The sequence below is a fragment of the Meleagris gallopavo genome, chromosome 1 (genome assembly GCF_000146605.3).
Source record: "Meleagris gallopavo isolate NT-WF06-2002-E0010 breed Aviagen turkey brand Nicholas breeding stock chromosome 1, Turkey_5.1, whole genome shotgun sequence".
NCBI lineage: Eukaryota > Metazoa > Chordata > Aves > Galliformes > Phasianidae > Meleagris > Meleagris gallopavo.
Genome location: NC_015011.2, coordinates 131,948,655 through 131,965,873, shown reverse-complemented (window position 1 = coordinate 131,965,873; position 17,219 = coordinate 131,948,655). Strand labels below are relative to the sequence as shown.

Here is a 17,219-nt window from a genome sequence, read left to right as displayed (position 1 = left end):
CCAGGCTGCCCAGAGCCACATCCAGCCTGGCCTTGAATGCCTCCAGGGATGGGGCATCTACAGCCTCCTTGGGCAACCTATTCCAGTGTGTCACCACCCTCTGAGTGAAAAAATTCTTCCTAATATCTAACCTAAACCTCCCCTGTCTCATTTTAAAACCATTCCCACTTGTCCTATCTCTATCCACCCTTGTAAACAGCCGTTCTCCCCGTTTATACACTCCCTTCAAATATTGGAAGGGTCTCTACAGAGCCTTCTCTTCTCTGAAATGTTTAACTTCACTTCTTTCCTACAACATGACTCTCTTTATGGATCCTGAGCATTAGGGCCACTCCTCTGAGTTCTGACAGGCCAAAATAAGGCAGAAGGCACAACGGAGAGTATGGTAATTTTCAGTTAATGGAAAGCATACAACTTTTTAGAAGCATAGCTAAAGGATTGCAAATAAGTGTTAACAGTACAAATAAATGGTCTCCTTCTTCGTCACATATAATGTGCTCACACATGTTCCTTTTATAGTGTAGTCTTTTATATTGTAGCCATTATTTTGTATTATTCATAGTTGTTGCAATTACGTTTATAAATCTGATCCACTTTGTCACTCACAACATATCCATGTTGATCAATACAAAGGCTGTGACCTAAATTGGACTACATTGGTGTCAGAAACTCATCTTGCTGACAAACATTTATTTCCTTATCTTCTGTAATTACACTGTGAGGTCTTACACCACCAGCTTATGATAGAGAATATACTTACTTTTCCTCCTCTCAAGTACCTGAATCACTGCTAATTTTTACGGAAGACAAGGAAACGAATGAATAAGATGTTGCTTTTGTTTATTTCCCTTTACCATTAATATCTGAAAGTCTCAGAAAAGGGGGGGGGAAGATTCAAAACACACATGTCTTTCAGATCATTTTCCAAATTCTGTGAAAAAAATTAACCATTAGCGTGTCCCTAAGATGTTCAGATATTCAGCTCTCAGTCTGTAGTGCTTGACACACACATGAGATGCAAAAGAATCATACACTTAGGAATTTTGTTTTCAGGCACTGTGAAGAACTGAAATGCTATCAGCCTGTTGCACACCTGCATTAGCTCTTCTTTAGCACATAGTTCATAATTTCAAGAAAATGTATGAACAATGGTATTTATCTACAGACATAAGCTGTCCATAGAGATGTGTGAATGTTAAGCCACCTGCTAGTATTATTTGCTTTTGCTCATATTATTTTCCAGAGAACATTTTTTAATTACAGTTCTGCAGGAACTTCTTCAGAATGCCCTTTATGCTCTATTAGTTGTGAGTGTTGCAAGGCTTCGTAAAAGGAATTGCGAAAGAACGTCTTCAACACTGTTAGGAAAAGTTTCCATGTGCACAGTTCAGTAATTGCCAGCAGGCAGGCTGTTTTGAGTCCGCAGTAACTGGGATGGGAACACACTGGTATCATAGGAGAAGCCATGTCCAACAGGCTCAAAAAGACTCCTCCAACATATGTTTTTTCTAATTCCCTAAGCACATATTTTTCTTTCTTCTCAATTCAAGTGTTATCTTCCCATCCCTTTCCTTAATTATAAAACATGAGGGTAAATTAGAGGATGGAGACAACCCAGCCCTAAACTTTCCCTCTCTGAGAAAACTAGTGACTGAACCATTCAGCTCTGTGTTCTTCCTGCAGTGATAAAGACAGAACACCAAACATTTGGGAATATATCCAAAACCCTTGTGCCTCCCACGTGAATATATTTCTACAAAGTTACTTTGACGAAGCTATTTGCTAAAGCTCCAGACAGCTAAGAGACCAGGAGTCTTCTGCAGTGCTCACAAAAATGGAAAAGAAACACATTATTTTAGATCTGCACAGATTAAAACAAATCACCACCCTCCAAAACCAAGCCATGGTGTTGCTGATAATGGAGTTTATTTTGGATACCTAAAGACTGTGCTTTTATATTATACAACTTTGGGCAAAGCAGGAGCTTCCCATGGGAAACTGCCAGGTTGAGATAACTGTTACTAGTGAAGCACAGTTTGTGGAAGGGAAGAGTACCAGACAAGGGTACACTGTTGGAAACAGCAAGAGTTTACAATTCAGATAGAAAACAGGAGTTTGGATCTATATTCTGACTCTACAGCAAGGGTTGATGAAGTGCTGCTTGGGCAAAGCACCAGTATGAGACACACTCCAGCATCAGTGGGAGAAGACCTTTGGGTGTACTCAGCCTTGCCCCAGTGGCCTACATGTCATTGAAACAAAGGGTGCAAGACAGACTGGGTCCTGCAGTCTGGGTGAGAGTCATGTCTAGACAAAAAGCTACAGGACAGATCATGTCTTAGCAGATCTATTTGGATACAGGAATAAATGCACCAAGCATTGCTGTTTGGTGGTGCAATCATAAAAATGATCAGCCACCTTGGAAGGACAATGGCTGTTGTCTGACTATTGTTTTTTTTTTTTGTTTTATCTTTTTCATAATTTAAATAATATAATAATTTTAACTTAAGAATGTAAATCTAATACAGCAAAAGCTTGTTGAGGGAAATGTTTTATCTGCACAGAAAAAGGATGCAAAGATACTATTTATCTACAGCATTGATGCACACTTTGAGTATTCCTGACATCTAGTCCCATGACTTAATTTGTTATTGAATCTGCATTGTGTAATTTTCAAATAAAGATTTTGCTCTGGGGGAGAACGGAAAGCATCTAATGGTAAAAAACTGTTATTATCTGGACAAAAGGGAATTCATGCTATAGATCAATAATTACAAATGACACATGGAGGACTTTCATGAGGCTTTTTTTGTGATAGAAGCAGTGCTGAAGGGACTGTTTACTGTTGGCACAGATTTTCTTGAAAAAGAGGAAAGTGCAACGTATGTTCAGACACTGTTCTAATTCCTTATTCCAGAACGAATTCCTCTTTGTAGATGCCATTTTTAGCTCTTAAATAAGTCATTTAAAGAATTGGATATGTTAAGGAATATTTGTCAGCTCTCTGCTCTTTTATAAAGCCTTCAGTTAAAATGTTTTACACCATGAACTTCACTTCTGTTTTACTGTAACAAGGAAACCAAAGCATCACTCTTTTTAACCATACAGCAGCTAACTCACTGAGTTGCTTCATTCACCTCTGTTGAAAAGAATAGAATAAGAGAATTATCATTGAACTCTTACCAAAGCAGGAATTGACAAAGCCATACCACCTACAACCATGCTCCCCTCCAATCCATTTGCCATGGATGTTAGATGCAAAACTCAGGGTAGTGCCTGAGATGCAGACTAACATGTCACTGATACTGATGTTCAGGAGGAGCATGTTGACAGGGTTACGGAGGGTTTTAAACTTGCAGAAGAGGATGAGGACAATCAAGTTATTCAGGAAACCAAAAAACAAGATAAATCCAAGAAAAACAGCCACTACTGTGTGCCCATTTCGTGAGAGTCCAGCTCTTGGCTCAACAGGATCTGTAGGTGCACCAAAGCTCAGGTTATATGTCCAAGTGTTGTTCATTTTGGACTTTGCCACAGGTAGGTGAGGGCAGAGACACCAGATGCTGTATGCTGAAGTCCTCTGGCAGTTTCACAGAAGCATTCCCCCATTACAGGTCAAACAATTTCAGGATTCTTGCAATCTTCACTCAGCTGAGGAATATTTTCCTGCATTACCTTTCAGTGATCAGATCTGCATGTGGCTCCAGGGCATGAAAACCAAGCAATGACCTCAAATTCGTCTTTATTTTTAAAAAATCTGATCATCTTAGATGATCTTTTTTGACACTCAGACTGGAAGGTGTCTTAAGAAGGTGCTTCAACATGGCCTCCTTCAGAGCAAATGGGAAACCCTCCTACCAACGGCAGCTACTGTTGTTTCTTCTAGTAACATGTAACTCTGGAAAAAAAAAGTAAAAAGAAAAAAAAGAAAGAGAAAACGAATCATAGAATCACAGAATCATGGAATCATAGAATGGCTTGGGTTGGAAGGGACCTCAAGGATCATCAAGTTCCAACCCCCTTGCCACAGGCAAAGCTGCCAACCTCCCTATCTAATAAAAATGGTAAAAGCAAAACAACGCTTCCTATATTAAGACCAAAGTCAGTATATGATTTAATTACATCATCTCCCTATTTGAACTTCAACAAAGATTTCTGTCTTTACAGTTTTCACTCTGATTTTCAACAGAAATATCAGTTCATGGAAGTTCCCTTGGCTATTCTAAACAGTTCATCCCCAGTTCTCAGTTTAGCATGGAAAAGGCTGGTCAAACCTTTCTAGTAAGGTTCCTCAGAGGAGAAAAATCCTTGCTATACCTGTCTTTCACCATAGCTTTCCAGAGGAGAAATCTGTATCATCTTCTGTGCCAAGTTAATCCACCAGGTGAAGTTTTAGTCTTGGCTAGAATTTAATTACAACCAAATTTTTCAGAAGGAGAAAGTATTTCTCTGTCCAGAAAGAATAATTTCAATTGCAGTCTCTGCAGCTCTCAGGTGCTTGTAAAGGTTGGCAAAGCTGTGATATCAATTCCACTTCTCCCACATCTACCAGTGGACAGGTGTGCTCCTTCATTATTTACAAAGCAGACAAACACCCAGAGCTTCACATCTCTCTCCCACCACAAACATGAATTTGTATAGCCACACGCAGTGAATGCAGTGTGTGTGTATTTTGTGAAGCAACAGCAGCATGCTTAATGTGGATGTGTAACTGGTTAGCCAGCTTCCCGCATGGTTGCAGGCAAATTCTGCATCAATGCTGCTATAAAAATGGAGATTGGAATACATTGAAATTCTCACTGCTTGGAACAAAATGCATAATACATAGCTAAAAACACAAAATCTTTTCTTTCAGGAGACATAATTAGACACATTTCAAAATGTGGCATCTTCTACATTACTCCAAACCGTTGCTTTTTGCAAGCTGTCTTGTGAAAGTAAGTAAACAAATGATGTGTTAACCAATTGGAAAGCTGAGAGCTCATTAGGGTTTACTGAAGATACAGCGGTTTGTTTTGCTTCTTCAATCACAGCTTTCTGACATGGTGAATGTCTGTTGCAAGTATTTGTTATTACTATTTCCCTAATTTCACAAAGTCACTGTGGCAAAGATATTGTTGCAATTCGGAACATAGACTGTCTGTCTTGTGATGGGTAAACGATGAAAATATTACGTACATTTTGCAAACCTTCAGATTGGCCACTCAGTACTCAAAAAGCTGATGTTTTCCACCTCCCCCCCACCTCCTCCCCCCCCCCCCCCATTAAGGAAAGGTAATTTAGATTGGTAAGGGTTTCAAGTGGCATATCTAACAGGAAGAGCACTTGAAATTCTCTCTCTACTGTCATTTGTAGATTTCCTTTTTAATAATCCTCCTTATGCCCTAGCTATTACTATTTTTTTTTCCCACTATTTCTAAGACAATTTTGCCTAATCTGTTTGCATGTGGCTGTTTATTGAGGAATTTAAGTAAGGTCAGTCGTATCTGCTCCTCTCAAAACCATAATGCTGAATCTGGCGTCAAAATTTGGAGAGACTTAAGTCTGATTTACACAGATTAATTTGCACAGATGCAATTTTTTCTCCCCAAAACTGAATTGGTTATGCCTAGATAATCTGTAGCAAAGATTACAGTGTGCCATCATAAATGTTTCTATGTGGGAATTACATTCACCAGAATAATCACAGGCCAAGGGTTTGAATTACTGCAGGATAATATTATCATTAAAGCACCACTCGTTAGACAAAGGCTACAATCCCCTTAAAAAATATGAGTAACTTTACATACATGATCTCTATTAACATCAAAATATAAACAATGATATATAGGTCTTTCATACACAGTTACTAAATACACATATATGTGTTAGATGTTGTACTGAGGGACATGGTTTAGTGGGGAAATATTTGTGGTAGGTAGATGGTTAGACTGGATGATGTTGGGGATCTTTTCCAGCCTTGGTGATTCTATGATTCTACACACATTTTTAAAGATATATTAAACATTCATTTTTGCAGAGTTTGTATCCAGAGACATTTATTCTCTGGGTAGCATTCAGCTGACTGCAATTCAGTTCTACGCCAAGCGTCCAGACAAAACCCAGATTTTTCCCCTTAATCATGGAGTGTTGTGATTATCAGTGAGTGTAGTGATAGAACAAGGGCTTTAAACCAATAATGGGTAGATTTAGATTAGATATTTGGAAGAAATTATTACTCAAACAGTGGTGAGGTGCTGGCACCGCTGCCCAGAGAAGCTGTGGTGCCCAATCCCTGGAGGTGCTCAAGGTCAGGTTGGATGGGGCCCTGGGCAGCCTGAGCTGGTGGGGGGCAGCCCTGCCCATGGGCAGGAATCGTCGAATCACAGATTCAACTGAGTTGGAAGAGATCCTTAAAGGCCATCTAGTCCAACTCCCCTGCAACAAACAGGGACACCTACAGCTAGATCATGGTGCTCAAACTAGATGGTTTTGAGGTCCCTTCCTACCCGAACCATTCTATGATTCTTTCTCCTCTAACCACAGGACAGGAGCTTGGAAGGGGCAGCCTGCAATGTATCTGGCTTCAGTGCAATGGGTTCTGTCCTGTCCTCTGACCTTGGTGCTCAGAGAAGAGGAGCAGTGCCTAGTGTATCAGTGTAACATATCTTTTTATAAAGGTAAGACACACCATGTGAACTGAGACATGGTCAAACCATGGCCATTTGAAACTGAAAGATGACTGAAAGGACACACTAAGGTATGGTCTGAAAAGTCTTGGAAGAGCTGAAGAGACAGGAGTGTGCAGAGAGAAACACCTGAAGATCTGGACTGTGTGCAAGCCTTTTGCAGAAAAAGAACTCAGTAGTAGTAAGAAGTGCTAAGGTTTCACACCTTTGAATAAAAAATAAGCCAAATTCAGATTTCAATAGACACCAAACTCCCATACACATCCCCTGAAAGAACTGGTCTAGTTCTTACCTAATATTAGCATCTAGTTGGTGCTAACAAGCATTCCTGAAAACCACCTGAAGATGGGCTTGCACGCTTGAAGCTTCACTTGTTTTCTTTCTCCTCTAGATGCGCTGCTTGCTTTATGCTGTCTTACTGGTGACCTGCTGCACTGCCAGTCTCTAAGCTCCAGCAGGACGCCCCAAACAGACTCACCTGAGGATCATCCAGTGCCAAAACCCATCTACTCCTCCTAATTCTACTTAAATAAATACGTAAAAGCTACAGTTGTATTTGAAACAAATAAATGAGCATCAGATTATCTCCTTGAAATACTTCATGTGGGACTGAAAACATACCAAAAGTGATACAAAACGTACAGCCAGGTGAAACATGACCAAAGTTCGTTTAATATCACCAGTTATTAAAGGCTTTGATAACCAATTCTGACATTAGTAATCTAAAGATACAGCAAAACAGACACCCATCAATGCTTGCACGACTCTCTGAAGCTGTCAGGAAAAAAAAAAAAAGTGTTTCAAAAGATGTTATCTCAGATGTTATATTCTGAAAATATAGGCACTGGTACTAAGAGTGTCCAGCTTATGTTTGCACTTGCCAACACACATTAGTGTGAGCGATAACCTACACCAGTGAAGCTGCTTTTCCACCTCCTCTTTGACCAAAAATAAGCATAACTGAACAGTGCGTAGGACATACAAGCTTCAGGGGTTTCAGATTTTTTTTTAAATGAACTCGTTCTTTATTTCTATTGGCAGATTCTTGATCATCATCCCTTGCAAAGTTGTGCAGCATGTCAAAAATATTGTTTAATTTACTTTCGATGTTTAACAGCACATCAATTTGTGTAAGATTAATAAAATGAAACTTCAAAATAACTTTGATAAGAAATTACATTACTCTCTTACATTTATGTTATTCTCTTCTGATATAGCTCAAAAATCACTTACAGATGTGCACACAGATTTAATCAGACTGTTGTTAACATTAAAATCAATTTTATAAGAGGTTTTCCTTCATTTATGAGCTTAGCTTGCTACTCAACAGTTATCATTTCAAAACTATTCATAGTTATCTCAACGACAAATCTCAAAGCTGAAATGTTATGAAGTGGGTATACACTGCCAGACACGATGTCTAAACCATGGGTGTGCGGTGCTTAGTTTCATTGCGTGTGGGGGTGAAGGAACAGGACTAAGTTTAAGTTTGTGTACACTACACCCTGACTTCCAATGTGGAACTGCGCTGTCTTTAATGAGAAGCATCCGTAATCAAATTACTTCAAATAGTTGGTTTTTGTTGGTTTTTTGTTTTTGTTTGTTTGTTTTTGTTTTCAGATTTGAAAGAAGGGAAGTGGTAAGGGACCTCAAAGCACTGAAGACAACACTCTATTCCCATCTCTGACTGGGTCGGGTTGGACTGAGCTCTGAGCACCCTACAATAGCTGCAGGTGTCCCTGTTCATTGCAGGGAAGTTGGATAAGAAGATCTTTAAAGGTCTCCAACTCAAACAATTCTATGATCTCTTCTGAACTGTGCTCTCTGTGCCATAAATCACATTGCAGGACTTGAGAAGTGATAAAGAAAGAGAGGAAGCTCCATGCTCTGGGAGTTTGAGTATCTCTCAGATCCAGAACCCCCTGCCTGTGTGAATACCCCTTCATGCAGGCTCACCGACATACTCACAGCAATTTGCAGTTATGAAAAAGGACAAACATGAGAACAAAACCAACACAACACAGAATATACACACGACAAGGTTCACCACCTTTGAGTTACAGTGTTGACTCGAGTGAAAATTCTGATCGGGAAAACAGCGTAGAAGAAAAGTAGAAGCTACTTTTAGCTGGTGTTTTAAAAACTAAAGCAAGCCCTCCGATGTGCATTTTCCCACAGAAATTCCTGTTCTAACAAACTTTTGACGCTTCTTTGTGAGAACGACACGGAAAAGCAGAGAACCCACCCGCATCCAGCACGCAGAACAACCACATCACGTCAACCCCCACCTGTGTCCAGCTCAGGCGGCGAGCCCAGGGCGATGCTCCGCGCTCGGGAAGCGGCGGCTTACGGGGCTGCTGGCGGAACGATGCTCGCTTTCCACCGGGTGAAAGCGGAGGGTTCGCCCCGCCTTCTGTCTCCTCCTCGTCCTCCTCCTCCTCCTCGTCCTTTCCCAGGCTGGGAACAAAGACGCAACTTTGGAATAGAGGGGCAGACAGCGGGTCAGAGGCGATGGGCAGAGAAGGGGCAGCCAACATCGTGGGAGCCGCCTCCCCGCTGCCTCCTCCCTGTTATAGGGGTCTCTTCTCTTGTGCTCCTCTTGTTTTCCGCGCTGTGTTCTTTGCACCGCAGATCGAACAGGCGCTGAGTTACTGCGTGCTGAAACCCGTTTTCAGAAATAGAAATAGCACATGGCTTGACAGCTCTGCAATACAGCGCTTTCTCTTACTACTGCTGTCTACAACTGCTCTTTTGTGCTTCTGCTCTGCTTTTTATATAGAAAGAAAAAGAGAAGAAAAAAAAGAAAAAGAAGCCCACAGGGAATGAATCACTGGATAAAGATACTGGAAGAAAAATATTCTGGAGTATCCCTCAAACATCTCATAGCCGTGGTTCTTGCTGGGCTTCTAAAGAGCCTTAGATTCACAGACCACAGGTAAAACCTGGAAAGTAATTGTGTTGGCCTGTTTAGTCACGCTTGTCAGCTTTTTCACCTCCTCAGGCTTAAAGATGGACAAACTGGTGCTCCTGTTGTTAAAGAGCCAAGCAAAAACGATGCTGTGAAGGCTTAATGGAGAACCCTTAGGTGTCACTTATTGTGTTAATAACAATATTTTGCTCAAAAATTCAGCGTACATTAAGCTCCTTTGTGAAATAAACCAAGAATGGTTGAATGAAATAAATCAGAAATGTACCTGCTGCCATTTATTAGTTACCAACTTGGAAGTTTTTAAAAAGTATGTTGTATCATGTCATCAGCACAAAGAAATCATTGGGCAGTTACATGCTTGATTCATTTTTCTGAATCTCCCTGTGCTTCAGTGATTTTGATCCCAGGCAGTTTGCTGACATTGCTAATTGCCATGTTCTGTATGGCATCTGTTTGAGGTTGGTTCTGGTGATGCTTCAGGAATTAAACTGGGATTTTTGATTTGAATTCCTTTTAGGGAACGCCATAACATCCTATGGATTTCCTGGCTGCCTCCTGCTTCCAAGCAAGTGTGTGAGTTTTTCTACTTCTGTAATATCGTTCAGAAGAAGGGACAGTAAATGAATCAAGTACAAGCAATACTGGGAACACCAGTGATGCTCACTCAGTGTGACAGTCCAATAGGTGCATTTGTACTGTCTTTCACCACCCCAGTGCTCTTTCTGTAGCAGCTGGAGATGCACAGCACGTTGGAGCCTGGCTGTGCACCATTGTGTAAGGGCCGAGCAAGGGATGAGGCACCATGTTTGTGTGGTGCCCTGTGGAGGCAGGAGATGCACTCGAAGATCAATATGGGTCTCTTCAAGATTGGGATATTCTCTGATTACATGATCTGTGGAGGTCAGTGTGTCTATAGAATAATCACATACTACTTTCAGCAGCCACTCTTCAATCTGTAAGAATGTCTAAGAGATGTTTACATTACGTTCTTATGTTCCTATGGGAACTGTTTTTACTGTCCTCAGTTATAATCACTGTAACTTCTAAAGTTCTCTCTGAGAAAGACTTGGTAATTTCAGATCATTCTGCTTTGCATTTTGTTCTTGAGTTTATCCTTCTTCAGGATCACTTGAGCCCTAGGGGCGACATCTCTTCTGTTGCTCACTAAAGAAAAAATGTTTCCTGACTCTTTCCCTGGTTTCATTAAAAAGATTTCAGATTTGCTCCAGTCATCATAATTTCATTGGGTCAACTCATAACAATGGAGTGGTAGCACTGATGTGCTTACATACTCTGTATAACCTGAGACAGTGTCACTAAACAGTGGTGGCACATGGCTCTACTGTAGAAGCATGGCTTCAACAAGAAGCTGTTTTGATATTATTAAGTTCATTTCGTTTTGCATTATGATGATAAAATAAGGAGAAGCCATAAAGAAAAGAAAACTCTCCCCTTCTGCCCATCCACGGCTGCAATTGTTTGTAATTCTTAAAAACCTTACTGTAAAGGAATTTGCCAGTGAATACTGGAAGTGAAACCAAAGATCTTGTAATCCATGGGTTGAAACCCCCAGCTAGTTGTTTACTTATAAAAAAAATGGCAGCAAATGACAAATGCATTGGCTTCAGTTCCACATTTAGATGTTCTGGATGGTGCAGATTTCACAGTTTGTGATTTGGAGAGAGAACAGCTGATGTGAGTCCAAAATTGAAATTGCTCATCATCTCTGTATTCTGCTCAAAGCATATGATGATGATGAGACTCTGAAAACAGTTACTGAAATTTAGGTTTAGAAACAAAAATGTAAGTCATTTCAGTTTTGGAATGAGAGAAGACTCATGATAAAACCACCATCAGAAGAAATAAAAATTCATTCTGGTAAGCGTGGAGAAAGATTTGTTTATGTCTTGTAAACCAATGCAGAATTTGTGAGTTAAACTCAGTTTTCTTTAGCTAGAAACAACCTTTCTGTTCATTTATCTGAACACAAATATTTCATGTGTTTTGAGACATCATTGAGTATCCAGTTCAACAGTTTTCTGCCAGTCTGGAGGAGTGTGAGTCTCCAACAGGTGCTCTCCTGGCATCTCAAATTACACTAGATACCTGTGGGCAACCAGGTTAAGCAGTTTGGGTCTCCAACAGAACTTATAATCGCAAAAAACACGATGCAAGTAAGACAACATTGCACAAAGTGATCTAATAAAATATATTATCTGTTTGAAATAAGAGCTTGTGTCCATAAAGCTCGTCTTGTTTTCCAAGTATATTATCTAGCCTCATGAAAATGCTACTCCTGTCTACAGATCTTATCTTACACATCTTTTGACTATCATAGCAGCAGCAGCATGACTATTCAGTCATGCTCTTCTAGTTGGTTGGGGTTTTGCTTAGGTGTCTGTGAGGCTTGTCTGTGAGGCTCTGACATGCCTCTATGATGAATTTCTCAATTATAATCAGCTGATGTTTAATTCATCCGCAGATTGTGAAGATACATGTGAGACAGAGAAGCATTTCCCAGAGCCTGGATCCAGCCTGCAGATCTCAGCTGATCCCTGACTCCATACTGACTGGTGTTCATACACTAACTGTGGTAATGTACCCTCTTCTTTTTCTAGTCAGTCCCAACGATGAGGATTCTCTAACTTCAGGGGCACCTCACTGCACATCTGAGATGCAGAGAGAGAGGAGATTTTTTCTCTTTCCAGTAGCTTTCTTTCTGAAGGTTATAGTGAATACAAACTACTCATTCTGTAGCATGATACTTGCTTCAAGGGAAATCTGCATGGCTGATCCTGGGTATATGGTCTAAGCTTCATCCTCCAAACCACTCGTTATCATTCTCTTGTTTCCTTGGGGAGCCAAGGGATAACCAGTGGATCCTGGGAAGACATAGAAAAAAGGTCAAAAGACCATAGAGGACAGGTACCTTTACATATTTGCATTTGGCTGGCAGAGCCTCACCCCAGCAGAAGTCACTTGGGGATTTTCTCCACCTAGTTGCACTGACAGCACATTCCCTATGAAAATGGATTACAGGCATTTCTTTCCCGTTCCACACTCTGTTGGATCCATCTCCTTCAATCTGATGGGACAAGACCAGGATTTTCCATTATTTTATTTCCGTTATTTTGAAGTGTGTTTGAAGGCTCAAAAGTCACATCAAGTGTCCTCAGACAAAGAGGACTTTTTAAATGAAGGCTTGATTAGATGAGCCCTCAGTTTGCATTGCCCTTCTGGAGGTAGGTGTGTGCCTGCTAGCAACAGAGAGAGATGAAATATTTGTGATGCTCACTGTTCCAAATTTAGCTCCTACAAACACATCTGTTCGTTATGTACCCAGCAATCAATTCTGTCGCTAAACAACCTCCCTAACTGCCTCTGTCTGCTACAGCTGCTTCTTCAGTCACCCATCCTACCATCCAACAGTTCTTACTTGCCACTTGCACTTATCTAAGTCTCTCTTTCATCTCGAAGGCTTTTGCATCCACCTTAGGGATGCAGGAGGCTAAGACACAGACCCAGAGACCTTTACTGTTCCTTGCACCATCTTCCAATCTGATATATCCTAGAGAAACTTTTTTCTCCTGGGCAATGGGAAGGGAACGAAACTGATGAGTTTCCTGATGTCCAATCAGAGACTTTTTCTTGAGCTGAGGTAGGTGAAGAGCTACTTTTTCTCTTTCTTTGCCTTTGCTGGCCATTCTGCCCCTCACCAAGGGCTATGACAACCCATTTTCAGCAGTAGAAAGGATGCAGCTGTGGAGCCCACCAAGATCAGAAAAGAAAAATGAATTAGGGTGAAGAAAAGGACTGGGTGGATGAAAATGTATGTTTTAAAGATTGGCACAAGTCAAAATTTGTTTCGTAGCATGGAGGTTATCTGGTAGCTAGAAGGTCTAATACAGCAGTGGAGCTTATCAAACTTTTTTTTCTTACTTGAATCTCTAGTTTCTGGATTCATTTGGATCTGCAAACATCAAAACTTTAATTTATAAACACTTGCACTTATTTAAAGTCATTTCATATATGACCCCAGTTAAAATAGACCCATGAAAACTACAAAAGAATTTCAAAGCTACTCATTTTACACTTCATGTTTTTCTAAAAAGACGATTTAAAAGAAGTCAAATAATGTAAGCAAATTTGCAAGACTTAGAACTTAAATCAAGCTGAAATTTCTATAACCTTTGAAACTGAATGATATTCAACATTTCTGACACTGGATTTACCCATCTGATATATGCATGCATAAAAAAGGTACATTTTGTGTCATTCAGGGAATCTCTTTAATATTCAAATAATATGACTAGAGATTCAAAACTACTACCTGTTAACTTTTTGTCTCCATTTGTCTCCATTTAAGTTGGGAGTAAAATCTATATTTATGAACTTCTGTTCCATTCTTGCCTCATTTTTAGCAACTGGCCTTGAAGGGGAAAGTTTTCCATCAAGATATTCTGTTTTCTGGAGGATGAAAATTATTTTCATTCATTTTAAAGCAAAGCACAGTCTGTTAAAGTGTAGCAACAAGATTTCTCATGCAACAAACCAAGTATCTTAAGAGCAGGTATTTTAAGAGAATTTTAAAAAGATGCTTCCATTTCCATGACTGTTGTTATACTGATCTCTCCCGTGCACCTAAATTAGGTCTCCAGAGCATTATAATTAAAAAAGGAAGACCTCCTTTCTCCCCTGCTCACAAATCTCTTGGCAAAATGCTTCTCTATTAGAAAATGTTGTATCCTAGTTGGAAACAGATTCCAATTTTGTCAAAAAAAAATATAGCTGTAAGATGGATGATACTTCTCTCATATGTCTCTCTGCTGTTTTAATTCTGCTGCTTCTCTCTTGGTGCTCTTCCCAGACTTTATAACTCTCCTTCAGCTAAAACACCATGCCTTCCAAGTCTGTCATGATGGGACTAAAACATGACTTTTGATTTTCAGAGTAAACTTTCAATGTCTGTCTCACAAAAATATATCAGATGATGTCCCACAAAAATGCCAGTGCCATGATATTTTTCACAATTGGGGAATAACAACATTTTATGATACTTCTAACTTGCTACTCTGTGATCCTCTAGTAAATGGTGGATTTGCAGATGGTCTGTGAGGACAAGCTGAGCAGAACAACTGATAGTGTTCTGATTTTAGTTAAAGTCAATGCTTAGCATGCATTTTGTTCAATCTGAAATTTGGAGATCTCTCATTCTTTAGGCTCCAAATATAGGAACATATAGCCTCCCACAATTTTATTAAATTCCTACAAAATCTAACAATAACTTTCACTGTCATTCTCCATAAACAATACATCTATTCGTTAAATGAGCCTTTCAGATGAACTGCCCATCAATACTTGCCTGTACAATTTGTATCTGTCGCCCAGGCTTACCCAAGCCATGACTTGAACACAAAAATTTGGAATAACCGTGTTTCCAGTATTATAAGGATTTTACAATGTTGCTGATTTCAGAAGCATGTTTTAACCAAGAATCATTTGCAAAATATGTATTTGCTTTCTATTTCCTATGTTAGACCTAATTGTAGAACAAGGTTTTGCAGCAGATGTACGCATGCTGCCAACAAGAGCAGCCATGTCATACAAGAGCCAAGGTTCTTGCAAAATTAAGTAGATTTTTTAGCAAGATGACAGCTGTTTTTTTCTTGGCATTGGTGATTAAAAATCCCTAAGAGAATGCTTTGAAGGCTTTACGACAATCCTGGCCAAAAATGTAATTGAATGACGATTGAAATCCTGCAAAAATTGATTCGCAGAATACTTGTCAGGTTCTGTAGTTAGCACTGCCACCTTAGGAAAACAAGAATAGGCACCTCAGTCATGTGGATGTGTGTCCTAACTTTGGCAGCAACCAGCAAATCCATAGTAAATCTGTCTGATACAGAATCAGCCATGTGAATACCCAGGCAGTAAACACCAAGTGAAACACAGTGAAGGAGGCAAGCAGGCTCCAATTCTGTAGAACAAGACTCACATATTCAGTTTTATTATGCATAAACTTGTTCTAAGCCAATGGATTATAGTATAACACTCAGAGATGAAGACTATACAAAGGGAAGATGTTACTACTATGCAAACTACTTCTGTGATTCTTTTCAGTGATGCAACTTCAGTGCAACTGAGCATAAAAATTTGCTTTTTAAGAGCCAGCAAGATAGGCTCTGGTCTAGAAATATTCTCCCAAAACTCTGAGTGGCTCCTCTTTGCTGATAGTTTAGAGTTGTGCAAATGGGATCAAGTGATTTCTGCCAGCAACCTGGAAGCATACTCCCATACTTCTTTCTCCCTGAAATAGGTATTTCCTTGGATGTAACTGCTCCCAACGGGCTGATGGGGCACGGTCTGACAATAGTGACATTCAGCAGTGGAAAGTTTGAGCTTTAACCTTTATGATTAAGATTACTAGTTTGGCAAAAGGCCAGACCAGACAAATACAGAATGTAGAATAATACCTGTGTCAACAATGCACGTACTTGATATGAGTACGTTTCTGAGATGGCTGTTGTTTTGAGCTTGTCTTCAAAATACCAGTTCGCTGCATCTCTGAAGAGGGCAAATCAGCATCAATTTTCAAATGTCCAGTACATACAATTCAAGTTAATGAATACCACCAGTAAGCTAAATTCTACAGTACTCTCAAATATAATTTTTTGTATGTGGGAATAATCCTCAACGTGATAAGTAATGGAGTGCGAGTATTATCTTTTTTGACAGAGTCCCTGGACAGTGTGAAAGAAGAGCTGAGAAATATATATGTACTGGGCAGGCATTAATTGCTGTTGGGCATACCACTGGCAATTACTTTTTAACAAGAGAACAGATAATTAATTTTTTTTTTCTGTTCATCAGCCTGTAAAAGGATGGCTAATATTTAAATGCTAATGCTTGGTCTCCAGCTCGATTTATGGATTGCTGTGTTTCAAATACAGGTATTTTTGCACCAGTATACTACAGATCTCTGCTAGCAGGAGGTGTCATTCTTGTATAGTAGAAAACGGAAAGGGCCCAGGGCCATTCTTAATATATAAAACAAAAATGTTGAATTCTAAAAAGAAAGAAAAAACATCTGTGCATTTTGGTTATATCCTTAGGGCTTCTGTTGTTAGGTAGATATTCCTTTGAAAGGCACTATTATTTAAATTAAAGTAGCAGACTTCCTGAGGCAGGAGAGGTGTTAGACCACAAAAGGCTCACTAACAGGTGCACATGGGTGCCTTTGCTCATAAAAGCAGCCCCAGGAATCTCCTGAGCAGTGAGCTCCCTTCAGAGACTCACTCCTCAACTTACTACTCTTGATGACTTTAGGAGGTGAAAAACATCTCTAGTCAGGGAAATTCATTTCCCAGGGAAGGCCCATACCAGTGGTGGTCTTACTGTAAAGAAAACCAGAAGAACTTTCACATCTGTTTGTCCCTTTTTATATCTCTTTGTTTTGTGGTGATTTGGGGGATTTTTAATTTTTTTGTTTGTTTCCTAATTTGTTTGTTTGTTTTTTTGTTTGACAGGATTCCTTTCTGTGTAGAGTTTGCACAGTAGCTATGAATGACAGTCCATGACTGAAGACAAGGATAAGAGGGTTATAGCCAATGACTTAGGAGCAG

At 39.8% G+C, this 17,219-nt stretch overlaps 1 protein-coding gene across 1 annotated transcript in view; it reads right to left on the bottom strand.

Moving 5' to 3' along the window:
• Positions 1 to 3,895, bottom strand: part of LOC100544946 (pinopsin-like) — a 72,253-nt gene extending 68,358 nt beyond the window's left edge. The window contains exon 1 of the mRNA XM_031557657.1: positions 3,184 to 3,895. Coding sequence (XP_031413517.1) covers positions 3,184 to 3,520 — 337 coding nt within the window. The 5' untranslated portion in view covers positions 3,521 to 3,895. The remainder of the gene's footprint in view (positions 1 to 3,183) is intronic.
• Between the last annotated feature and the right edge of the window lie 13,324 nt (positions 3,896 to 17,219).